This window comes from Mucor velutinosus (assembly GCF_035048745.1).
Source record: "Mucor velutinosus strain NIH1002 chromosome Unknown tig00001540, whole genome shotgun sequence".
Classification (NCBI taxonomy): Eukaryota; Fungi; Mucoromycota; class Mucoromycetes; order Mucorales; family Mucoraceae; genus Mucor; species Mucor velutinosus.
In genome coordinates this window covers 661,358-686,122 of record NW_027041893.1, presented here as the reverse complement: position 1 = coordinate 686,122, position 24,765 = coordinate 661,358, and the positions used below count along the sequence as shown (strand labels likewise).

The 24,765-nt window shown below is 40.5% G+C and overlaps 9 protein-coding genes across 9 annotated transcripts; 4 read left to right on the top strand and 5 right to left on the bottom strand.

The window, feature by feature from the left end:
• Positions 1-190: 190 nt before the first annotated feature.
• ATC70_004324 (Geranylgeranyl pyrophosphate synthase) lies at positions 191-927 on the top strand (the record flags this gene model as incomplete). Its single annotated transcript, XM_064823629.1, has 5 exons — positions 191-205; positions 264-302; positions 364-547; positions 617-782; positions 837-927. 5 exons carry the CDS (start codon positions 191-193, stop codon positions 925-927), a joined length of 495 nt encoding a protein of 164 aa, XP_064688454.1.
• Positions 928-1,139: 212 nt separating this feature from the next.
• On the bottom strand, positions 1,140-2,307 carry ATC70_004323 (putative secondary metabolism biosynthetic enzyme; the record flags this gene model as incomplete). The annotated part of the gene is made up of 6 exons (XM_064823628.1): positions 1,140-1,226; positions 1,283-1,406; positions 1,463-1,676; positions 1,727-1,993; positions 2,049-2,204; positions 2,265-2,307. The coding sequence occupies 6 exons, from the start codon at positions 2,305-2,307 to the stop codon at positions 1,140-1,142; spliced, it is 891 nt and encodes a 296-aa protein (XP_064688453.1).
• Positions 2,308-6,732: 4,425 nt separating this feature from the next.
• Positions 6,733-7,957, top strand: ATC70_004322 (uncharacterized protein; the record flags this gene model as incomplete). The annotated part of the gene is made up of 3 exons (XM_064823627.1): positions 6,733-6,821; positions 6,876-7,815; positions 7,883-7,957. 3 exons carry the CDS (start codon positions 6,733-6,735, stop codon positions 7,955-7,957), a joined length of 1,104 nt encoding a protein of 367 aa, XP_064688452.1.
• A 1,158-nt stretch (positions 7,958-9,115) lies between these two features.
• ATC70_004321 (Tripeptidyl-peptidase II) lies at positions 9,116-11,459 on the top strand (the record flags this gene model as incomplete). Its single annotated transcript, XM_064823626.1, has 3 exons — positions 9,116-9,309; positions 9,366-10,971; positions 11,025-11,459. 3 exons carry the CDS (start codon positions 9,116-9,118, stop codon positions 11,457-11,459), a joined length of 2,235 nt encoding a protein of 744 aa, XP_064688451.1.
• A 330-nt stretch (positions 11,460-11,789) lies between these two features.
• On the bottom strand, positions 11,790-12,797 carry ATC70_004320 (uncharacterized protein; the record flags this gene model as incomplete). Its single annotated transcript, XM_064823625.1, has 2 exons — positions 11,790-11,989; positions 12,062-12,797. The coding sequence occupies 2 exons, from the start codon at positions 12,795-12,797 to the stop codon at positions 11,790-11,792; spliced, it is 936 nt and encodes a 311-aa protein (XP_064688450.1).
• A 177-nt stretch (positions 12,798-12,974) lies between these two features.
• On the bottom strand, positions 12,975-13,333 carry BPL1_1 (biotin holocarboxylase synthetase; the record flags this gene model as incomplete). Its single annotated transcript, XM_064823624.1, has 2 exons — positions 12,975-13,076; positions 13,136-13,333. The coding sequence occupies 2 exons, from the start codon at positions 13,331-13,333 to the stop codon at positions 12,975-12,977; spliced, it is 300 nt and encodes a 99-aa protein (XP_064688449.1).
• A 3,904-nt stretch (positions 13,334-17,237) lies between these two features.
• On the top strand, positions 17,238-18,089 carry ATC70_004318 (uncharacterized protein; the record flags this gene model as incomplete). Its single annotated transcript, XM_064823623.1, has 6 exons — positions 17,238-17,250; positions 17,304-17,421; positions 17,496-17,519; positions 17,585-17,629; positions 17,699-18,015; positions 18,073-18,089. 6 exons carry the CDS (start codon positions 17,238-17,240, stop codon positions 18,087-18,089), a joined length of 534 nt encoding a protein of 177 aa, XP_064688448.1.
• Positions 18,090-18,155: 66 nt separating this feature from the next.
• On the bottom strand, positions 18,156-21,838 carry ATC70_004317 (uncharacterized protein; the record flags this gene model as incomplete). Its single annotated transcript, XM_064823622.1, has 9 exons — positions 18,156-18,424; positions 18,478-18,934; positions 18,986-19,175; positions 19,230-20,751; positions 20,805-20,988; positions 21,050-21,208; positions 21,263-21,445; positions 21,494-21,554; positions 21,615-21,838. The coding sequence occupies 9 exons, from the start codon at positions 21,836-21,838 to the stop codon at positions 18,156-18,158; spliced, it is 3,249 nt and encodes a 1,082-aa protein (XP_064688447.1).
• Positions 21,839-22,164: 326 nt separating this feature from the next.
• RRG9 (Required for respiratory growth protein 9 mitochondrial) lies at positions 22,165-23,760 on the bottom strand (the record flags this gene model as incomplete). The annotated part of the gene is made up of 4 exons (XM_064823621.1): positions 22,165-22,949; positions 23,005-23,429; positions 23,499-23,605; positions 23,689-23,760. The coding sequence occupies 4 exons, from the start codon at positions 23,758-23,760 to the stop codon at positions 22,165-22,167; spliced, it is 1,389 nt and encodes a 462-aa protein (XP_064688446.1).
• Between the last annotated feature and the right edge of the window lie 1,005 nt (positions 23,761-24,765).

The following is a 24,765-nucleotide window of genomic DNA, read 5'->3' as shown; positions in this document are numbered from 1 at the left end:
CCCCTTCCATTCTGACTCACACATGCTGAATTGAAAGGGATATAAGCAAGCATCTTTGCTCATACACATTAAACAGCCGAAGATGGCTTGCCAAATGGAGTGGGCACCCTTCTTTTTTTAATTATATAAAGGGCTTGATTAAATAACTCTAAATCAAACACTCTTTCTTTTCAATTTATATCTGTGCAAAATGCCCAACACTAAAGTAAGTTGCTGTAGCAGCCTAGTGATAACGCGTCCGTTGACATGCCCTTTTTGTTTAGACTTTCTTTGATATCACTGTCGATGGCAAGCCCCTCGGAGTAAGTACACTGTATCAGAATTCATGCGTACGCGTTATTCAACAATGTGCCATGATAATAGAAAATCGTCTTTGAGCTATACGACGATGTAGTTCCCAAAACTGCTGAAAACTTCCGTGCTCTCTGTACTGGCGAGAAGGGCTTTGGTTACAAGTCTAGTGGCTTCCATCGTGTCATTCCCAACTTTATGCTCCAAGGTGGTGATTTCACCAACCATAACGGCACTGGCGGTAAATCCATCTATGGTAATGTATATTGACAATGATCAAAGAGTAAAGAGCCAGCTTTGCTCATACATCTCTACTCGTATTCAGGCGAGAAGTTCAAGGATGAAAACTTCAAGATCAAGCACACTGAGCCTGGATTGTTGTCCATGGCTAACGCTGGCCCCAACACCAATGGTTCTCAATTCTTCATTACCACTGTTCCCTGCTCTTGGTTAGATGGCAAGCACGTTGTCTTTGGCAAGGTCATCGAAGGGTAAGTTGGCAGACAATTAGCCTATGTAGCTCCATACTCATCAATTTATATTAGCATGAACATTGTCAAGCAAATTGAAGCTTTGGGTTCTGACTCTGGCAAGGTCAAGTCAAAGATCGTCATTGCCGACTGTGGTGTACAATAAATACAAACAGCTTGATTTTCTCCATCTTTTCATCCCCCATTAGTATAGTAGCAAATAAATAAACAGAAAAAATTACAAGAGTGCATTCTCTTATAATTTTGTATAGCTCTCAAACAGAAAATAAGCTTTTTTTTTTTATCGCTTTTTGTTGCATTTTTCAGTTTTTGACGCCGAATGACTCCACTGCATGGATGGGCGTTCTAGACTCTGGTTTATTTCTTTGTGAAAAAGCTTGTAATGGATTTCATGCCTTTGGTGTTGACCTTGGCTAAGCTTCTAGGCACTTGAGGCTTCTTTTTCTAAAACAGAATAGTGAGTTTCCGTCGGATATACATTGTCGCAAACAAAAAGTTACCTTGGCAGGTGTATCAAGGAATGCTTCATCTGGATGTGCTCTCTTGAAGAAACCCGATGGAGATGCATCTGTCACGTAGTTTGTAATATCATCTAATTCTGTCTCTTCCTTCTCTTCTTCGATCCTAGTTATATACAAAAATGAGCTGCTATCGTCTTTCAAGCCATAGTGTTTACTCACTCTAGTTTTGTCAAGAGTCGATTGAACCAATCCTTGTTTAGATAGTTTGATAGTGTATATACAGCCTCCAACTTTATGGAAATTGCTTGTTGATTTGTCGATTCGAATGATTTCTTGAAGGCTTCATTGGCCATTAATTGATCCATCTTTTTGACAAGCCAATCCAGGGCTTTTTCATGGTTTAGTTTATATACAGATAGATCTGTGGCAATTTCTAATGCACTGTGTCAGTCAATGACGCATCCCTTTCAACCAAAAGTATACCTTGAACATCGCACACATGTGCTAATTGCTTTGTGAATCCAGTAATGTTGGTTAGTCGGTGTACATCAATCGGCTTGGAGTATTCTTCGCTTGTAATGCCTTCATCATCTAATGTCTCTGTTCCAACAATCTCCAACTTTACATTCTCTCTACTAAAGATATCGTCCAACGTCTTGAATTTCTTATTGTCTTTCTTGTATGCTTCGTCGAGAATAGGCAGTGCCATGAAAAGTGGATCCAGTGATGTTATGAATCTCACTGCACCATCTTTAAAGATACAGCGTCAATTGCACCATTCTTTGCTTAGTGAGGGGTGATATACCTTTGTAAATGTCAGCGTCTATTAGCCAAGCACTTTTGCGTCCTGGACCTGTTACTTTCTGTATCTCATATAATGTGCCTTTGTCATTGTGAAAGTAAATGGATCGTCTATTTGATCGAGGACAGGGTAAATACAACTCTGTCAAATGATTCACGTCTAATTCAAGCCACTGTCAGATAATCGTAGTAGACATGGAGCTTTTCCTTGTTGAATTACCATTTTCTATCTTGTTTGTAAAGGCAATGATTTGAGATTTCATGTGTTATTGAATGACAAAAATAAGCAAAAAGGGGAAACACGACAGATAAAATTCTTCTCGTATTAGAGATGTTTGAAACCGCGTTTGCGTCTTCGTGTCACTCGAATCTTTGGTAAATGTCATGAGGAAAACAGTATTTGGTGATTGCTCCAGCAAATTCATACCAAAATGGATATCTACTCTCATTTGTCATCCATGCATGACTAGAGGCTACTTGAATCTAGTATTGCCTCGATATATAGAATGTGTCAAACGAAAGCTTACATAGGTTTTAAATGACTTTACGATGATAAGAGCTTGCTGTACTACTATTTGAGAAGAGTATCTACCACAAAACAATGTGGTGGTCTATATACAAGAGCCATCTATGCTATGAGTTGAGATACAGGCGATGGAAGCCTTTCAAAAAGGGTCTTTGTGCCACAAGCAAAGAGCAGATCAATAATTCATCCAACGTGCGTTTCTCTCCATTAAAACATAAGGTTACGAAAAAATATCGAACTTGGTTCGAAATAGAGAAGCTTCTTTTATGAACATTCTCTTGCAAATCAATTGAACTGCGTAGGTATCAGGAGGCTGTGTGTTCCAACTACACAACCTTCGCAAAAAGTTCATGAATTACTCCTGACTCATAACAACAACGGAGGCGAGCTGAGCAATCACATCTACTCAGATAAGCTATTTCGTCTTCTATATCTACTAGCCGATCTATCTCGCTACGCTCGATGTCGGCATCGCCCTGTGGGCTCTCGCAAAAAAACATTTTAAATCAAATATTATAACATTTTGGTATATCAAGTAGATTTTAAACAATCAATTATTAGTTAGTAAAATAAAGGTTATATCCGAGTCAGGAGGAGGAGAGGAGGTATCTCCTTCAGCATCTTTTTTGCTTACACTGATATCAAACAAGCCTTATTGGGGCAATGTGAAAGAGAATTCAAGTTTTATGCAGCATTTTAAAGCCAAAATCTTCATTTTCTGATAGTAGAATTGCCATACCATTTGCTACTGCTGATGCTCTAAATAAGATGGTGGCATAAAGCTGGTCATAAGTAAATACAGGATTTGCGTAAGGTCTACAGCGCCTTTTTTGAGATTTTGCCATTGCAAAAGACACCTTCATTAAGAAAAGATATCAAAAAAATTATGTGCGCTAAGCAATTGTCCTTTCAATTCCATGATCACCATTTAATCAGCATCGTAATCATCATTGTCATCAGCAGAAAGGCATTTGGGTCTGCCAGCAGCAAGCCGCCGCCAAAACTGATTCAAATTCAGCTCATTTTTTTTCTGTTCAAGATTGGACAGATATTGTCTTTTTTCGACTTCTTTAATCTATTCTGTGATATTCGACTATACAAACTGTCATGATCACCCTACGCTTCCTAATACATTTTTGAAGTACTTTTCAAGGCGCTTCCGATGGTGCTAACTGTGATGAGTGTTTTCACTGAAACTATTGAGCAATTTAATAAAATTTGAAATGAGGTTTTTAGCGAAAATAGCCATATTTCGCATATGAGAAGTCTCATAAAAGTGGTTTCAGAGGTTGCTTTGGATCGAGAGAAACATTTTGGTCTGATATGTACCATAGAAAAATCTTCATTTTCAAGGTGAAAAATGCGATCGTTTGATTTTCGATGAAAACCATGAGGGGTACCTCATGCTTTTTGGTCTATTTTTGGCCTTGTTTTTTGGGTCCCCAAAAAGTTGAGCAAAGGTGTCAGAAAGTTACTGCTACTCAAGTACAATTGTTTGGCGTTATGCCGGTGGCTCAGAAATGTCTACATATCAAGATATAAAGGCTTGAAAGCTGTCAAATTTGGTTATGTTTTGCTTTATGGCTTTTATTTACACGGCATGAATCACATCTTTGGTAGCTGCAATTTACTGGAAAGACAGATCTGTAGCCTGAGCAATTTTTAATTCGAATAGGAGGCAAATTGATTTTGGTAAAGCTGATTCATGCAGATTTTGATGCGCTATGTTGCTGGTAAGCTTATTAACAATGAAAATGAAAACCCAGATTTGCTGCTTGAATACTATGGTCTTGCACCGTCGCTTCACTGCGATCAAGCCCTCATATAGATCGATGTTACCAAGTGTTGGATTAGATACTTAGTCGTCATAGGTTTTGCACCTTTGCTTTTCTACGGTGAAGCCATCATTAAAACCAATACTTGGTAGCATTGGTTTCAATACCTAATTACCATGGTTTTGCACCTTTGCTTCGCTACGATAAACCCCCTCCCCATTGCCGACTTCTCCGGTGGTTTTATTCACGTTTGTCTCTCAACATCAAATCGCAACATGGTTATTCCAGCGGCATTGACAACTTTTATTTATCAGATATTGGCCATCATAGCAACAGAGGCAGTGAGCCAAATTGTCACTAGTATTGCGACTACTCAGACTTTCTATTGAATAAGGTCAAAGTATTAGATGATGTCAAAATGCCTACTTGTTGGATTGCTACAGTCATAGTTATCCCTTTGGTGCTTTTAAGACCACACATTAACCGTATAATATGCTGATAACCTACGCAATCTGTTAATACTTATAGTAGAACAATTCAATGCACTGGAAAAGATAAAAAAAAACAGCTGGAAGAGCTACAGAAGAGAATGAAAAAGTTTCCCTATATGCATCGATCAATGCTCTTGCAACGCTTGATCTACCAACTTTCTTCTTGACCAAGCAACAACAGATATTTTTAACTAAAAACTAAAATGTTATCGTGTATACATTGTAGAAACCAAGCGAGGAACAGCGTCTACTACATCATAGTGCCCACACAAGTTTATTGGTAAAGAATCCCGTGAGTGATTATCAGTGATATGCACCGCATTGACGTTCAGTAAAATAGTACTTTCAACGTTTCAATTTCACAGTATAAGCAAGCTGTAGCTGTGGATCTGACTGTTCTGCGATGTTCTACATCAGCATCAATAGAAACAACTTGTATGGACAGACTGCATACTTGCATTGCCTCAAACTACTCTAAAATATGCAAGACACAGCAAAACTCGGGTACATTTGCGACGCAATTTCTCGAACTAGAAGCTGTTTTAGACTGTCAGAATAGCACTGGACAACTGCTTTCAATTGGCACTTATTCACTACTGTCTTTGCTCAACTTTTTAAGGACCTAAAAAACATGGTGAAAAATCGACCAAAAAGCATGAGGTACCCCTCATAGATTTCACCAAAAATCAAACGATCGCGTTTTTCACTTAAAAAATGAAGACTTTTACTATAGTATATGTTACTTCAAAATGTTTCTCTTGATCCAAAGCAATCCCTGAAACTTTGTTTGTGGGCCCTTCGTATATGAAATCTCGGCATTTTCGCCTAAAACCTTACATTATATTCTCTGAAATTACTCAATAGATTTGTTAAGAATACCCCTTATGATTAGTACCGTTGGAAGCGCCTTGAAAAGTACTCCAAGGAAGCTTAAGGGAGTATGGAGAATCATTACATTTTTCATAGTCGAATCTAGCAAAATAATTTAATGGAGTAGATTTTGGATAGAATCTGGCCAATCTGGAGTAGATACGAATCGAAGCTTTAATTAATTTTGGTTGGCAACTGCAATGCCTCTTTCGACATATATAGTAGTTAATGTCTGTAAAGCTAATGAGAGGATTATAGATTGAAGTGTACTACAGCTTTATCTTGCCAACATCTTGTGATTTTCTATGCATTGATATATTTAAAAGGTTTATTCGTTGCAAATTGCCCGTTCAGATGCGAATTTGATATGAGATTTAGAACTGTCATCTTTCTCAAATGGAGTATGACACTTTGAGTTTTAAGTCCATAGTATTCCATACTCGGCTCAAGCATGATGCTATGGTGCAAGTGCTTAAATTGGGATGCTATTCCTCAAATGATGCTTTCTCAGGAACATTACCATTTATAGTTTGCTGAGCATTATGCTCTTGATCAACGTCTGGAACGGAGTGCATTAGAACCGCTCCATGCACGTTATGTTTGACACAATGACAAGTATTGCTTTAATGACAAATTATTGCGTCAGACTGCTACCAATTCAAGCATTGAGCTTCATTGCTCAGTATGAGTATTGTGGAACAATCTCGAAGTTTTTGCTTTATAATCTTTCCAAGAGAAGGGTTTGATGCGCCGGCGGTCACATTTACATAATGTGTATTACACACATTAATAAATTGATCAACGCTATCTTTATTGCTCTTTATACACTTTCAACTTTCTCTAGACTTATTCACATTGTCGCAATCAAACAACAAATATGGCCCGGGAGGGGTTTTTGTCATCCCAAAACTAAAACCATTGAATTCGACCAAACATTGCTTTGAATGTGGGGAAGAATTCAGCTTATTCAAACAGAAATATCATTGCAGAAATTGTGGTACTGTAGCAGCAAAAACACTCACCTAAATGTTGCTTACTGATGTGCATTTAGGTAATGTTGTTTGCTCCAACTGCTCAGATCAAAAGAATACCTTGAAAAAGTTTGGATATGACAAGTAAGTAAGTGCCTTTTTTCGCAGCAAAGCAAATGACCAACTGGTGATAAAAAGCCCTGTAAGATGTTGCAACACATGTGAACGACTGATACAAATGCAAAACATGAACTCGAATGAATTATCAAAGCTATCACCAAAAGCTCTGAAAGAATATATCAACGCTTATCATCTACCCTCGAAAATGGCTTTGGAAAAGAGCGATTTGGTTCGCATCATTTTCAACACAAGGCCTATATCCAACGATAACGAGTTATATTATAGAAGAAATCGCACAAAACCAGCAGAACGGCATAGTGGATCTGATGATGATAGAAAAAGCTTTTCGTTTTCAAACATGATGCAGGAGTTATTCACTCCTTCCTCAAATAACTCAGAATCGAATCATGCAACAAACTCAAATGAACAGCACAGAAGAGAAGAGGAACAAAGACAGAGACAGGAACAAGCAAGACGAATGCAACTACAGCAACAGCAGCAAGCTCAGGCTCAGGCACGGCAGGCACAGCAAAATGCACAAAGACAAAGACAGGCCGAGAGAGAAAGATTAGAACGTCAGCAACGAGAACAGTACATGCGACAGCAACAGGAGCAGCAACAAAGGCAAAGACAATCCAATACCTCTTCTCAACAGCGACCGCCGTCACAGCCATCACCACCTATACCAAATACTGAGAATCTATTATCGCTTCATGACATGATTAAATCCAACATTGATCCAGCATCTCTATCGGTACGCACCCTGAAATCAATTTTGAAAGCAAATTATGTAGAGCAATCTCATGTCATTGAAAAATCCGAACTTGTGAAGCTTGTAATCCGACTTGTTGACTCGTACAAAGCGGAGCATGACAGTAGTGGTGGAGGCGATAGTGGCACGGGAGGTGGTGGATCAGGAAATGAAGACACGCTCTGTAGAATTTGTATGGATGCCCAACAAAACTGTGTGTTTTTAGACTGTGGGCATATGGTAACATGTATGGACTGTGCTAAAAAGGTAAGGGATTTTTATCAGAAAGAAAGAAAGAAAGAGAGAGAGATAATTTATTGGATTTGCTGTATAGTTGATTGAATCAAAGAATGAGTGTCCAATCTGTAGAGAGCCAATTTTAAAGCTGGTGCATGTGTTCCGTTCTTGAGAAACCAAAGATAGTGAATAATAAATACCTTGACCTTGTACTATCTACCTCGGATTACTAGATGATTTGTGATGGCAAGAATAAATGTGCTGTGCGTAATGTATTTAAGGGAAATAGGATAAAAACGGTGCTTCTGAACGAATTTGTACTTTTGTCCGTTTTTGCCTATTTGTGCTCTTGATGTCTGGATCAATTACATCCTCCTTGATAAATCTATTATATACTACTAGAGCGAGAGCGAGAAAGAGAGAGCCAAATCACATTATTACAATCATGGAAGGAAACGAAAAAGCACTTGATTCTTGTCCTTGTCAATTTTACCTTTTTCTAATTGAAAGCTATGCTTGAATGGTTCCAAGAATATGGAGTAACACAAAGTAGTGCTTGTGCGATTTGGAACCAACTTCTTGAAATTCTATCCAGCTTATTCACATATGTATAAGGCGATCTTGTGCCGCTATACAATGCAACTTTACCTTTTTCTTTAAGCTTCAAGAACTTAAAAAGGCGATATGTGGTAATTAAGGCAATTTGCAACATCCCCCTCCATGTGATGCAAAACCGTTTGATATCTTCTTACTAGCATATAGCCTTTTCTAGGAAAGAATGTCCTAAAAAGAAGACGTTCGCTTTATTTCTCTTTACCTGGTAATAACCGAATGCTTCAGTAATCTCCATTTATGGGAGGCATCGTTGCACTATACTATACTTGCTTTCTATCTTGTTTTGATAGAAGATGTATTCAACATGAAACTGTTTATATCTTAATCAACAAGCAACAATAAGCTACATAATGACATTTGTTTACTACTGAAATTTACAGCTGTAAACAGATGTAAATTAAGTATGAGTGATTAGATATTGATTGTAATACCCATTTTGCGTGTATTTTACTCACAACTGTAGTAATACTAACAATCTTCTCAAATGGCTATATTATCATCTGATGAGTAACATTGTTTATCTCGTATTTGATATGCAAATTTATTGATCTATTTGGTGTCTCCCCAAGGACATGGCTATATAAAAAGGACTTGATTTGTTCTTGATTTGATGTCTTCACCATCTTTCTCTTTTATATATACACACACTAAACAAGTAGCTTATACCCCCTCTCTCTATCTCTTGAATATTGCTTGTTGAAAATACTCACACTTTATGGAATCTAAAACAAGTATCCATTCCTCCCATTCTGCTCGGTTGGAGGAAAGAGTGATTCATGAAACTCTATCTTACGATGACAAAAAAGCCGGAAGCTTCTATGACAATGAAGATGCTATCGGTGGAAACACACCAGATGAATACACTGACGAAGACTCTCCTATTGAAGAAGTCCGTGCTGTAGTGCCAAAGTAAGTTTTGATACAGCCTCAGATTCATATCAATCTACTAACTCATGTAAACACAGTACGGATGACCCCTCTTTACCTGTCTTTACCTTCCGTATGTGGTCTCTTGGTATGGTTTTCAGTTGTTTGCTTGCCTTTGTCAACCAGTTCTTTTGGTACAGACGTAATGCCATGACTCTCTCACCTCTGGTTGTTCAATTGATCTCCTTCCCCATTGGTAAACTGATGGAGCTGGTTATTCCTAAATCAAGATTCTGGAACCCTGGGCCATTTAACATGAAGGAGCATGTCTTGATTACTGCCATGGCCAATTGTTGTTACAGTACTGCTTATGCTGTTGATATCATCACTATTCAAAACTTGTGGTACGATCAAGATATGGGTTGGGGTGGTGGTATTCTCCTTATCTGGACTACTCAACTCATCGGTTTCGGTATGGCTGGTGTCCTCAGACCCTATCTCGTCTATCCTAGCTCCATGATCTGGCCTGCTAATCTCGCCAACATCTCCTTGTTCAGATCGTTCCACATCTCTGACGGTGAATGGACTGGCATCTCACGTTACAGATACTTTATGTACAGTTTCGCCGCCATGTTTGTGTACTACTGGCTCCCAGGTTACTTTTTCCAAGTCTTGACCTTCTTCTCATGGGTCTGCTGGATCAAGCCCTCAAACCGTGTTCTCTCTCAACTTACTGGTGGTCTTGATGGCCTTGGTATGTTTGCCATCTCCTTTGACTGGTCTACTATCGTCTCGTTTCTTGGAAGTCCTTTGGTTGTACCTTGGTATGCTATTGCCAACATTGCCGTTGGTGCTGCTCTTGTCTCTTGGGTCATTGTTCCCGCTCTCTACTATGGTAATGTTTGGGATGCTCAAAAGTTCCCCATCATTACGTCTGCTTTGTTCACCAAGGATGGTGGAGCTTGGAATAACACTATCGTCATGAATGCTGACAAGACTTTGAATGCCGAGGTTTACGAAGAATATGGCCCTCTTTATATGACTAGTTTCTTTGCTTTTACCTACGGTATCATGTTTGCTGGTGTTACCAGTATTTTGTCTCACACCTTCTTGTTCCACGGTAAAGACATTGTCAAGCAGTTCAAGCGTGCTCGTACTGATGATGAGGATATCCATCGCAAGTTGATGCGTGCCTACCCTGAAGTGCCTCTGTGGTGGTATCTCGCCATCTTCTTTGGCTCATTTGCTGCTTCCTTTGGTGTTATCTATGGATGGCCCGAGATTAAGCTCCCCTGGTGGGGCCTCATTCTTGCTATTGCTATTCCTGTCATCTTTACTCTTCCCATTGGTATTATTCAAGCTGTGACAAATCAACAACCTGGTCTCAACATCATCACTGAACTTGTTATTGGTTACGCTTTACCCGGTCATCCTATCGCCAATGTCACCTTCAAGACATATGGTTACATTTCAATGGCCCAATGCTTGACCTTTATCAGTGATTTGAAATTGGGTCATTATACCAAAGTTCCTCCTAAGGCTATGTTCTGGGCTCAAATTGCTGGTACTGTAATCGCTGGTGTGATCAACTTGGCAACTGCTAAATGGTTGATGGCCACTGTTGAAAACATCTGTACACCCGAAGCCTATCCATTCACTTGCCCTAGTGCTCATACCTTCTACTCTGCTTCTATCATTTGGGGTGTAAGTTTGTTTGTGTGCTGGTTTGATTAGAGGCTAACGTATTGATTTCCTAGACGATTGGACCCGGCAGAATGTTTGGAGGCAATAGTCCTTATAGTTCTATGAACTGGTTCTTCCTCATTGGTTTTATCTTGCCCATTCCCTTTTGGTTCTTGTCCAAGAAATACCCAAATAGCTTGTGGAAATATGTTCATATTCCCCTTATTTTCAACGCCACTGGTATGATGCCTCCTGCCGTCCCTCTCAACTTTTCCATGTGGTGCGCCACTGGTTTCGTCTTTATGTTCTGGTTGCGTAAATATCGCCACAACTGGTGGATCAAGTACAACTACCTTACTTCTGCAGCATTCGATTCTGGCTGTGCCATCGCTGCTCTTATCATTTGGGGCGTTGTGCAGGGCTCTGGTTACACTCCTGACTGGTGGGGCAACGGAGGCTCTGATAGTTTCGATCACTGCCCTCTCTCTTCAGCCACTGGACTCGAGTAAATTACTATGCTTTATTCTAATTCCCTTTAATTATTACTATCGTATTTAATAGCTATCCACTCTTTTTATGAATAAAACATAATTTCTAATATCTATTCCATCCAGAGTTGTTTGATAAGATCACATCAGAAACAGGTATTGGAGATTTGCATGGCTCGAGGCTGTTCTATATAGTAGCGAGATGGGTAATCAAACGTTACTATTTGTATATAGATAAAAAGCCTGTACAGAACACTATTCTTACAATGTCTGTACGTTTTTTATTATTTTATTCACTTTTGGCTAATAATTTAGGTATTTTGCCAGACGTATAGTTGCCAGCTGCACAAATCACCATTCTAACGAAGACTGACACGCATTTGGCTTTGATTTCACCTGAAATATACCACGCACTAAATCCTCGATGACTTTGTCGTCTTCCAGAGTGTTTTCGACTATATCTTTGCAGTAGCAAGGCGTTACTCTACCATACCAAATGGCACGATGTCCATTGTGAGTGTACACAACCAAATTTCCAGCAAATGCATGTCCTATACATATTCAATTCATGTCAAAAATACAAATCAATACAATTGCTTGACACAGTACATCACAGTTCTCACCTCCCAAATGGCTAACCAGTGCTATTTTTGTAGCTCCTTCGTCTTTTGTGGCATTCAAGGACGCTTGTTCCAGAGCCTTTTGCAATAAAGGCCCGACAGTTCCACAACGACGATCTTTGTTGCCATGACCACAGATCAGGATCAGATTAGTGTAAGGGCAAGGATAGACTGAGAAAGCTTGGTAGCATGGCTTTCTGTAGATGTAGTCAAACAAGGCGTCCACTCTTCTGGGTGTAATGTTGGATATGATGATGTTGTCAGGTAGTAGCAAAATGTCTGTGCCTGATGTGGAGTGAATGGAAGGCAGAGAGCAGTTTGTCACAATCACACGCTGGGTTTCTTGTTTTTGCTCTTCTGCCGTTTGCTCATGGCAACCCACAGGGTGATACCTGTTATCAAATGACCTGTGATCTAAATGCTTCCTCTTGCGTATGGTTTCAATAAATGCTCTTGCTAATCCTTCATCTTCAATGTGTGCTGGCCAATTCGTCTTGCCTGTCATGATGACAATGTGTATAGCGTAGGACGGCACTGTATTATGCAGTGGTTTTGATGTGTCAATTTTCAGTTCTGGAGGCACCAACGGATGTGGACATGGCTTATCGCATCCTTTGCATTCAATGGGTACAATGGGTTTCAAATCTTGGATATCAAGCGGTGGTATAATGCTAGTGACTAAATCGTTGGTACAAGAAGATGAATAGAGATTACTGAGACAATTAGTAAGCCATTTCATTGTAATTAGGCATTGGTTTAGTGTGTAATATAAGAAAGAAATGAGGAAAGAAGAGGAGATACCCCCAGCATTGTTTTATTTTTATAATCAGATCTTGCTTTAAAGCTCCGGATTCAGGTGTACTTCATCTATCACCATGGTATCAGATCGTGTACTAAAAGGTCATTTGCAGGTGGCCTATTTCTGGGCTTTATCACAAAATGTAGCAAGCTCAATGTCTCTAGTAGATAAGCCTTGGCAATCATGAGTAGACAATGTAATTTCAACTCTGTTGTAGACCTACAATAGTCGATGTTAGTTTTGCCAATGGCACCCTATAACTTGCAATTCACATTTACATTGAACCACTCGGGATGATGATCAAGTTTGTCAGCCTTTAATGCAACACGTGTCATAAAACCAAAAGCTTCGTTGAAATCTTGGAATGAATATTTCTTGATGATGGCGTCTCTGTTGTCAACCATGGTCCATCCGGATGAGAGCAATGGAGATAAAAGTTGATCACGTTGAGCTTGAGTGAGTGTGGAAACAGACATTTTGGTGTAGTTATGTATAGAGAGAAGAGGTCTAAACAAAAGTCCTTTTGAGCCGAGAAGCATTTTTATACACAAAATTTCAAGTTCCCACGGTAACAGGAAGAGAGGAGAGAAAACCTGGTCGGCAGAGATGGATGCTGATGAGGAAATAAGGCTGTTTGATTTCAGCCTGACATTCAAATGCTGAAGGGTCTAAACAGATACCTAATGTGTTGTGCACAGGTTACAATTCATGGTATGTCGATACTGTTAAAGACTACATATGATCGATTAGTTTTGATCATTGTACTGATATATAGAGGATTTCATCTCTTAACTATCCGTCATCACGAAAGAATCCGCTATAAATGATCTGTAACTGAGGATCCAGTTTTAGGATGCTCCACGTCTGTATACATCAGATTATCGCATACACAAGCACACAGTATAGCACCATTACCTCTTACTACCCGAAAATATGCAAACACAACGAAATTTGGATTCATTTGAGCTGCAATTTTCGTGTTACAAGCCGTTTTGACCTGCCAGAATAGCACCAAACAATTGCTCTCATCTAGCACTAACTTCCTGACACCTTTGCTCAACTTTTTGGGGACCTAAAAAACATGGCCAAAAATCGACCAAAAAGCCTGAGGTACCCCTCATGGTTTTCAAAGAAAATCAGACGATCGCGTTTTTGACCTTGATAATGAAGACTTTTACTATGGTATATCTTGAATCAAAATGATCGTATCGACTCGAAGCATCCCCTGAAACCATCTTTGTGGGACCTTGATATGTAAATTTTCGACTTTTTGGTCAGAAACCTCTTTTCATATTTTTGTAAATTATTCAGTAGGTTTATTCAAAACATTTATCTTACTGGGTACCATTAGATGCGCCTTGAAAAGTACTTCAAGAATGTATTAGGAAACAAAGGGTGATCATCACACTTCATATAGTCGAATCCTGAAAAACAGTTCAACGAAGTCGAAAGCTATCAAAATCTGTCCAATCTGGAGTAGACCAATAATCTGAGTTGAAATTAATTTTGGCGGCTGGTGGGGCTGGCTAGCAAACTCAGTGCCCTTTTTCATCATGAAGCCAATACAGTAATAGATGCTTTTGAAGCGTATGGAAAGTAGGTGACAAAATAGATGGCACTACCGTCAGTCATGCTATTTTTCTTGAATTCTATATTTAATAACGCCAGTCTATCAAAACACTTGTTAGGTCAACTTCTTTCCTTTTTGAGGCTTTGAAAGCGTATAGGGACCATACTACATTTATTATGTTACACTGAGTCTTTTGATTCTTTGCTGAGTGGTTTACTGACCTACGCTTTTCTTTGGTGGAAGCCAAACTACGTTCAGATGGGTCATGTTGCCGGTGGCCTTTGGCTAATAATGCAAAATTAGTAACAATAGCTAGAATGTTAGAAGAAACTTGTTTGTTGATTGATATATAGTGATTTAATATAAAATCTCTAATCATATTTGAGCCATGCCTGACAAATGCCTGGCAACTCAATTTCCATATCATTAGGGTTGTAAAAGTGTCTAGGGACTGAACATTTATTATGTTATGGTTATGAATTAGCAGTATTTATACTAAATTGACTTTCAATTGTTAGACGTTAACGAAAGAAATTGGCATGATGCATTTACGGAGTAGGCACTGGCTCACCAGCCTCAGGCATTTTCCTGAGCTTGGCCATTTCCAGAGTTAAACACTGTTCAGCAGACGTTCTTTTATTATTAGGGCCAGAGAGGTCGCAACATAGGAACCAAAAGCTATCAAATGCGCTATGTTCGTTTGCCTCTTCTGTTTATTTCTCGAGTTGCTTGGTAAAGGCATCATCTCTGTGTTAAGCGGGCATCTTGTTGTGATTATGTTACAATTCAATTAAAGATATAAAGGCGATTGTTGTGATTGGCAATACAATGTCTAAAATTGCGCTTAATGCTTCTGTATCTATATTGATTTCAATTAAAAACAAGATTTGATCAGCAAGCTATTACGACAATTATACCTCGGCGCCACCAAGTACTAAATCCTCGTACAAATACTTTAATGTTGTACAATGAACAAGACCCACTACCATACTTTGGAATTTGTTTCGTTGGATGGGCATCAGTTTGTGCATACAGTATATGCTTTCTGAACATTCTGCTTGACGGAATGCATCTAAACGATATGCTAGGCGTTGACAGCTGTTGACTCATTCCAACTGAAATATATACCGATTTATTTGTTCCACTCCATCATATTGACCAAGAAAGGCGTCATCCGAGTAATGCTATTTACACTGGTAAAACTGACCAAATCTCGCTAGCACACAAGAAATCAACCGTGCAATCCAATTTCGATTAAATCTCTGCGACCAGAATTGAATATATTTATAACACTAACAACATTTGCTTTTCCACTTACCCATCAAAGCAAAAAAAAAAAAAAAAAAAAACGCTTTTATTTCTACCGTCTTTCCTCTGCTCAATGCTTTCAACGTTTTCGTTGAACGACGACCCGAAGCCTCAGAGATTTCCCTACTTACTGCAGACATGTTCTGCAGCCCATGAATCGTCAAAACCCAGACTGACGTTATTAGATATAGAATTCAAGAAAAATAGCATGACTGACGGTAGTGCCATCTATTTTGTCACCTACTTTCCATACGCTTCAAAAGCATCTATTACTGTATTGGCTTCATGATGAAAAAGGGCACTGAGTTTGCTAGCCAGCCCCACCAGCCGCCAAAATTAATTTCAACTCAGATTATTGGTCTACTCCAGATTGGACAGATTTTGATAGCTTTCGACTTCGTTGAACTGTTTTTCAGGATTCGACTATATGAAGTGTGATGATCACCCTTTGTTTCCTAATACATTCTTGAAGTACTTTTCAAGGCGCATCTAATGGTACCCAGTAAGATAAATGTTTTGAATAAACCTACTGAATAATTTACAAAAATATGAAAAGAGGTTTCTGACCAAAAAGTCGAAAATTTACATATCAAGGTCCCACAAAGATGGTTTCAGGGGATGCTTCGAGTCGATACGATCATTTTGATTCAAGATATACCATAGTAAAAGTCTTCATTATCAAGGTCAAAAACGCGATCGTCTGATTTTCTTTGAAAACCATGAGGGGTACCTCAGGCTTTTTGGTCGATTTTTGGCCATGTTTTTTAGGTCCCCAAAAAGTTGAGCAAAGGTGTCAGGAAGTTAGTGCTAGATGAGAGCAATTGTTTGGTGCTATTTTGACGATCTAAAATGGCCTTGAACGTAAGAAAACGCGGCTCAAATGCACTCAAATTTTTCTCTATCAGGGACACTAAGAAATAAAAAGGGGAAATGCCAGTATGCTGCTTGCTCGTATACGAGGTAACTACGTGTATATGGATGTAGAGCATCACATAAGAATTGGATCCACAAATAATATGAGGGTTTTCATTTGTAAGTGGAGGATCAAAATGAAAGTAGCAGTATTTTGACAAGATATGCAAGGGCAATCGGTAGCACGGGCTTCCACTGTACAGGTTGGTTCTCGCCAAAGTGAAGCGAAGGTAGAGAACCATCCGAAACGCAAACATTCATATACGGTAATAGTCTTATTCGTTGCAAATTGCTCATCCAAATGCGAAAACCAAAAGTGTCGTCCTTTTTAAGATTATAACTCCCATGTGCCAGCCCTGGTTGAGCATTACCAGCCGGAGAATGTGAAGGACTAACGTATGCAAACGGGAACTCTTGGTCACTCTTTAGGTTGTTCAGATAGTACTAGATAGGCTGTTCAGGTGCTTTCCATCAAATTTACACAATGCAAATCAAGTGACTCGTAAAAAACGGCTTCAAAACAAGCACACACCAAATTTTCGACATTAAACTCTCTCTTTCAACTTTATACACAATCATAAACAACACACATGGATAAAAAGAGTAGGTATTCATAACAGTGATGTGACATTGGCACTCATTGCGAATTTAATCAGGCTCTCAAGTGGAAAGACCCGTCGTCTTTTTTGACATTTCAATTGGTGATGTAGCTGTTGGACGTATGAAGATGGAACTCTTTTCAGACATTGTGCCCAAGACTGCCGAGAATTTTAGGTAAAAATCACTATACAGGTGATGCTATACGAGACATTTACTAATCCTCGTACGCGTTTACATCCGTTCAATAGACAATTATGTACAGGCGAATACAAGTAACATATTTGGCATGCTTTGCATAGTTGACCATCTTACTCAAATCAATGGTACATTTTCTTAGGAGAAACAATCAACCCCAAGGATTCAAAAACAGTTTATTCCACAGGTAAAACACATGTATCAATCATTTATGGGAAGGCAAGGAGGCTCACCCTATGGAACCCTCTGATTGTAGAGTGATCAAGGATTTCATGGTACAAGGTGGAGATTTTTTAAAAGGCGACGGTACTGGATCAATGAGCATCTATGGCGACAAGTTTCCAGACGAGAACTTTATCGAAAAGCACAGTAGCGCTGGATTACTGTCCATGGCAAATTCAGGTCCCAACACTAACGGATGTCAGTTTTTTATTACATGTGATGCCTGCGACTTTTTGGATGGAAAGCATGTTGTGTTTGGGCGTCTTGTGGATGGTTTATTGACACTGCGTAAGATTGAAAATGTATCTACTGGACCCAACAATCGCCCAAAATTGCCTGTCAAAATCACTGGTAAGGAAGATTCTGTGCTAGTATGTAATTTTATTAAGCATTTTTCCCCTCATGTAGAATGTGGACAAATGTAAAAAGAGAAAGCATTAGATAATTAGATGTGATGGTGTAGTAAAAGAGTAAATAAAGCCCCTTTTTTTTTACATTCCTGGAGGAGGATGCTGCCCATTTTGTTGTTGCTGTTGTTGCTGTTGCTGTTGCTGCTGTTGCTGCTGTTGCTGTCTGGCAAGGAATAGTCTCTGCTGTAAATCTCTTACAGCGTTGGGTTGTAGATTGAGATTTGCAAGATTGGCCATATTGATATTGTTCATACCAAGCAGGTTACCAGCATTGAGATTGTTCATGTTGTTATTGCCCACATTGTTGCCTAGGTTGATATTGGAGAGCAATAGACTATTGGCATTGAGGCCTGCTATTCTGTTAGTATATACACCCACACACTGAAGATATCACTCAGCCTACCATTCATATTCTGTTGGCCTTGATTTGGCTGTTGCTGTTGTTGACCCTGCTGTTGTGGCCCTTGCTGACCACCTGTAGCAGGACTCCCCATGCCCGCAGCATTCATCATTTGCTGTTGTCTAAGCGTGTTTTGTAAATGCTGTACATTGGGATTGTTGTTTGCATTCAAGAGACTCAAATTAGCTGTGTTTTGTAGATTGGCCAGCATGGCTGGATTGATGTTGCTGCCTGACGCAGGTGTAGATGCATTAGGCGCCATACTTTGAGGAATTGCGCCAGGAGGCATACTGTTGGGAGGAACAGTGGTGCCTCCGCCTGCATTCAAGTCTGGTAGTGGCACTCGTGTAAACACAATACCAATCAGTTTACCGCCTGTATATGTGATAACGACGCCATGATGAGGTTCTGGTGCGCCGCCCACTTGAGTGGCACCGAGATTGAACACGACCGTAGCAATCTGAACACATGGCGTTAGCCTCTTCTTTTGGAACCATCAAATGAAACTTACATATTTCTTTGTCTCTAAATTTCTCATCAACAAGGTAAAGTTGGTTTGATCTTGCTGACTGCTGGAATTCAAGGGTTTGAATTGACAGAATGGCAGCTTGTTTTCTATGGCTTGTCGTTGAAGTATTTGTGCTCTTGATAAAGGCGATCGACCAGCAATCTGAAGGCGTGTTGGCCAGATATCAGGGCGACTAGATACAAAGGCGATTAGTATACTAGTTGGCAATCAGACATGCGGTACTCACTATTCGTCCAAGCCAACACTATTTCCCTTTAATGCAATTGCAAATGCACCACAATGACAACTAAACTCTTGCAACTGACCTTCGGCGGTCTTGATATGCCACACAATTTGACCCGTCCAAATGGGTTGTGTAGGGACAACACCTTGGCCTGATGGATCTTGTAGCTGCTGTTGATTCAATGCACCTGCTTGCTGCTGCTGCTGAGCCTGCTGTTGCGCTTGCTGTGCCTGTGCCTGTTGTTGTAATAGCTGTGCTTGCAATTCGCTGAGATTGGGAGGTCTTGCACCTGGTTGTTGAGGGCTTGCTTGGTTTCTTTGAGCCAATTGAGCAGCAATCAACATGCGCTGTTGAGGTGTCAAATTAGCGGGTATTTGTACATTTGCCATATTACCAAGATTGAGCTGTTGTTGCTGTTGCATTTGATTTTGCAACAGATTATTAGGTGTATTGGCATTGTTGTTGCTCATATCTGGTGTAGAGGGCCTGACTTGCATGCCACCGCCAACACCAGCATTAGCAGCATTGGCAGCAAATGCCATGGGAGATGCGTTGGGTGCAGTAACAGCTGCTGCGGTAGAAGGAGGTGCTGATGTATTGATGCCACCGCCTGGAGGTTGAGGTACGCCGTTGGGCCCCATAACAGAGGATCGACGCAGCTGATCCCCCAACTTGAGTAAGGCTGCTTGAATGGTTTGTAGTTGTTGTTGTTGGACAGGCGTCAGATTCACCCCTTGAGCAAGCAAGTTGTTTCTCTGTTGCAAGAGATATTGTTGTAATTGGTGTGGATTTTGCATGCGACCTGGTATCGTTTGTTGTTGTTGCTGTTGTTGTGGCGGAGGGGTTTGCTGCTGCTGTTGTTGCTGAGGGGTTTGCTGCTGTTGTTGCTGATGTTGAGCTTGTTGAGCTTGTTGTTGAGCTTGCAATTGCTGTTGCTGCTGCAACTGCTGCGCTTGGGCTTGCTGCATTTGTTGCAATTGAAGCTGTTGTTGCATTTGCTGTTGTTGTGCTTGCTGTTGCTGCTGCTGTTGCAACTGTTGTGGCGAGGGATGTTGCTGGTTTTGCATATGCTGTTGTTGCTGTTGCTGCTGTTGCTGCTGTTGCTGATGCAATTGTTGTTGCTGTTGCTGGAGCTGTTGCGCTTGTTGCAGCTGCAGTTGTTGAGGTGTTAATTGCGTCTGTTGAGGAGGCGTTTGCTGTATCTGCTGTGCGTGTTGAGCCATGGGCGATGGTTTGGATGGTGGTGTTGATCCAAGTGCAGCAGTGTTTGGCTCATTGGAAATCGGCTGCTTTTCGTCCATTGTCACATCCTCCTTCTTGATGCCTGATACTGATCTTCGTTTGTTGGCAATCTCGGCATTGACACGGGCACTTGCTTCAGCAAAGTTTTTGGCATCAAAGGCAGGTTTGGGTAAACTGATGGATCCAGGCACGTTCTCTCTCTTTCTCTTTTTACCCGAATCGCTGTGTGCAGAGTGTGTTGAGTCGATGGCTTGTTTGCCTTGCATCAAGTTTTTGTTGGCATCTACTTTTGCAACTGTGAGTAAGGACACTCAAATGTAAAGCTGGCAATACTACCTGCGGGCATAACTAGAGGTGGTGCTACTGGTAGCTTGAATCCAGCCAATTTGACAACATGAGATGGAACAGCTGTCTCTTGCATGGTATTCAGTTCTGTTTGCTGTTCGTTTACCTGGACCACGATATCCTCTATTTCCTTGCATGTTTTCTTTGGCGAAATCAATGACAGTCGGATATTGGACTAGACGCACAGACATTCAAATGAGCAGACATGGCATACAAGGAGTACTAGTAAAATGTACCTTTTTCATCTCTGTAGCTACATCTTCCAGCTTGTATCCTTCATATTTGTCGACGAGATTGCACGTGGATCCCATCTTGTACGGTAAACTGTTGGATAACAAAATGCAGTGTTGGATTAATTCTTTGCCATCTACTTCTTCTTTGTATTCATCAAACAACTATACAACGGCCTGTTAAATGAACTGCTTGGTAAAACATACTATAGGCATTACCTCCAGCGCTGCTACCATGCCTTCACCTACTGCATTCTTGATGATGCCTCCCTCTCTAAAGGGAATATGCTTGACAATATCTTGGAATTGAATTGGATCCGAGGTAAAGTATTTTCGATCTACAGTAGCAACAGAGAATGGCTCGTAATCACCAAACACAACGAGTCCATACTTTAGGACAGGCTGGCACAAGTGTCAGTCTATGTGCTTTGCGCCTGTAATTCGTCTTACCGTAATCTTGGTCTTGGGTTGTCCTTCTTCAGCTTCTGTTACGATGGGTAAACGCAGTTGTCTAGATAAAAGTACATCAGTGTCAAACCATTCTATCAGTGCACATCACTGGCTAAATTACTTTATAATGGGTTCTATGTAGGCTTCGTATAGTAAATCAAAGTGAGGTTTCATTCGAGCTGTTCCATCGACAACGAATACGATGACCACTTCCTTCCTCTGACTATGAGATACTGGGATCTGCGGCGATTGGTGATGCAGCGGTGTAGGCGATGCATGCGATCCCGGTGTCGTTACATTGTTGGCACCTGCAATGGGTGTGGCATTCATGGTCGGTGTGGACATGCTGCTATGTGGATGAACGCGCGCTTGTTGTTTTGTGCTGATTTCTTTTTTGGCTCTAGAAACTGTTGTACGATAGAGACTACAATCTATCTCTCGAAAGGAAGGCTTAGATTATAGCAATGATGGCAGAAAAGAAGTCAAATAGACAAGATGTACTTTATATAGAGACGCTTCTTATTTGAAAGACGAAATGTACGAAAAGGGGCATTGCAGTGAGGATCTTTGGATGGCCCAGTTGTTATACAACAGTGCTTGCAATGTGACTCTCTCAAACTACACTCTCAGATCATAAAATTGACGAATCTACATGTTTATTCTAAATTTTTCTAATGCATTTTACTAGCTAGTAATGCAGGATTCTCTATGAAACTCTTCCAAGTATTGCCAAACTGAGCAATGGTAGCTCCATCGACAACACGATGATCAGCAGACCAACTCACTGGCAAGATTTGTTTGGCTACAAATTGCTGTGATGCCTCATCGAAGCGAGGCAATCGTCGAGCAGATCCCAATGCCACAATAGCCAACTCGTTGGAGACAATGATGGGATTGGCGTAGGTGCCACCAATGGATCCAATGTTGGAGAGAGAGATGGTACCGCCTTTGAGATCAGCAAGTGGAATAGCGCCCTTCTTGGCCAGTTCAGTCAAGCGATGAATTTCACTGGCTACTTGGAAAATAGTCTTTTGCTCGACGTTCTTGATGTTAGGGACAATCAAGCCTTGAGGCGTATCCATGGCAACGCCGATATTGTGGGCTTCTCGGTAAACGAGCTGAGTAGACTTGCCGTTGTCAGATTCTTCAATGTAGGCATTCAGCAATGGAAAGTAGGACAAAGAGAGTGATAGACTTTTGATGAGGATGGGCAAATATGAGATCTTTTTAAAGGGGAATCGGTCAGGCTGACTGCTGATGTACTTGTTGAGCGCTTCTCGGTATTCCGAAGTGGCATTGAGCTCAATCTCATCCTTGTAGCCCAGCTGAGGAATCGATAGGGATTTGGTCATTGTCTTGAACATGGCTTTCTGGATTGCATTTAACTTGACAGTTTGCCCAGGCTCTTCTGTGGATCTGACAGTTTGATCTGTTTCGGTATGGGTCTTTGTCTCGACTAGTGTATCAATGTCAGTGGCGAGATTTCTCTTTTGTGTTATGGAATAGTGTACCTTTTTGAAGCCCATCAAGCTTGATGTGCTTTAAAACATCGCCCTTCAACAGCATACCACTCTTTCCAGAACCTGACACATCCTTGACTTGTATGCCGTATTGGTTCAACAATCTACGAACAGCAGGTGTAATCCAGTTTGTCTTGTAGTTGGATGCTGGTGATGGCAATGGGGCAGTACTAGCAGTATCCACCGCACCGGATGGACTGGAAGCACTGACCGGAGATGGACTAGCATCACCGGTGTCCTCTTCATCTGTCTCAATATCAACCAGAGGATATCCTACTTTGGCCACGTCATGTTTACCATAATGCAACTTGACCACATTGCCTGCATAACGAGAGGATATCTCTACCGATGCCTTATCAGATTGCACCTCACAAATTTTATCAAATTCTTGTACTGTAGCTCCAGGCTCCACAAACCTAACATTGAGATCCGTGATCTCGGTCAGATTTCTCGAGTGTGATGCATTTTGTTACAGAGATACTCACCATTGCACAATCTCGCATTCAGTAATACCTTCACCAATATCTGCCAACAAAAAGGGCTTGATCAAGCCGAGATTAATGTTTGAGTGATGGAATGATCTACTGTTCAACTACATGACAAGTGTCAGGGCCAACAGAAAAGAGAAAGAGAGAGCGCCGATAGAAACAGTGTTAATGCAACACTGTGCCTTACCTTGATTGTATGTGTAGTCGCTTGGTGGTATGATGGAAAACGGCTTTTGACCAAGTTGAGAAGCATCTTCATGAAATAGTGATGTGAAAGAAAGGAAACCGTGGAAAAAAGAGTGAAATCAAAAGGTGAAAAGGTCAATATCCGTGGGAAAACCGACACCATTGAATAGCAGCAAATCAAAAAGGGGTGGATTACTGTCCATCTGGTGCTACCTATAGAGTGTTTTTTTTTCTTATAGATGGACAGACATGTAATAGCTGTGAGGCAACGAATCGATTGTATGGGTATTCGATGGTAATATCTATCATGCGAAATGCCATTTTGCTGTCGAATAGTGGCAATGTCATTCGTGGATTGAGTAGCAGTATTAGAGACATTGGGTTGCTCAAAAAAGCTCTAAATTCTACGGCATGGATGGTGTTTACAATGTCAGATAGGTATCATCAAGTTGTTGTCGCTTAATCAACATGCGAAATGTGCAATGACAGATGCTGCAACTGCCTACAAGGTATTTCATTGAGCTCGGCAGAGATGAATGGCTCTACCACGACCTTCTAGAGTTTGACATCAAAGAACAGTTTGAATTGGTACAAATTTGCTTATCCATTGACATTTGGCGGCGCTCCGAGTCTTATCATTCACCCATTTTAGCCTGAAATATACATGCTCAACAACATTGAGTCATGCTACGCATGGCAAATTAATCTGCTCGCACCATGCATGCATGCTTGATTTTACAGAGGTAGTGTGTGCTCTTAAATGAGCTGTAGGCATACTTTCAACTAGGAAATGCATCCCCAAAAATGCAATATCAAAGTTTGAATCCTGAGTATGTGTGATCAATGTATACGTAAATCCAGGTCATCGCACCTACATGACATGCAGCCTCCAGCATACTCAATTGAGGCGAATAAATAGCCATCAGACACACACTATCTGTAAACAGCACAAACAAAGACATCACATTTGCTGATTCACTATGCAATCATGCGAATTCACCAACACGAACTTATGAAATGTCGGATGGCACTGAAACCATGGTAATACAAATTGTTGAACTGAAACACATCTAAAATG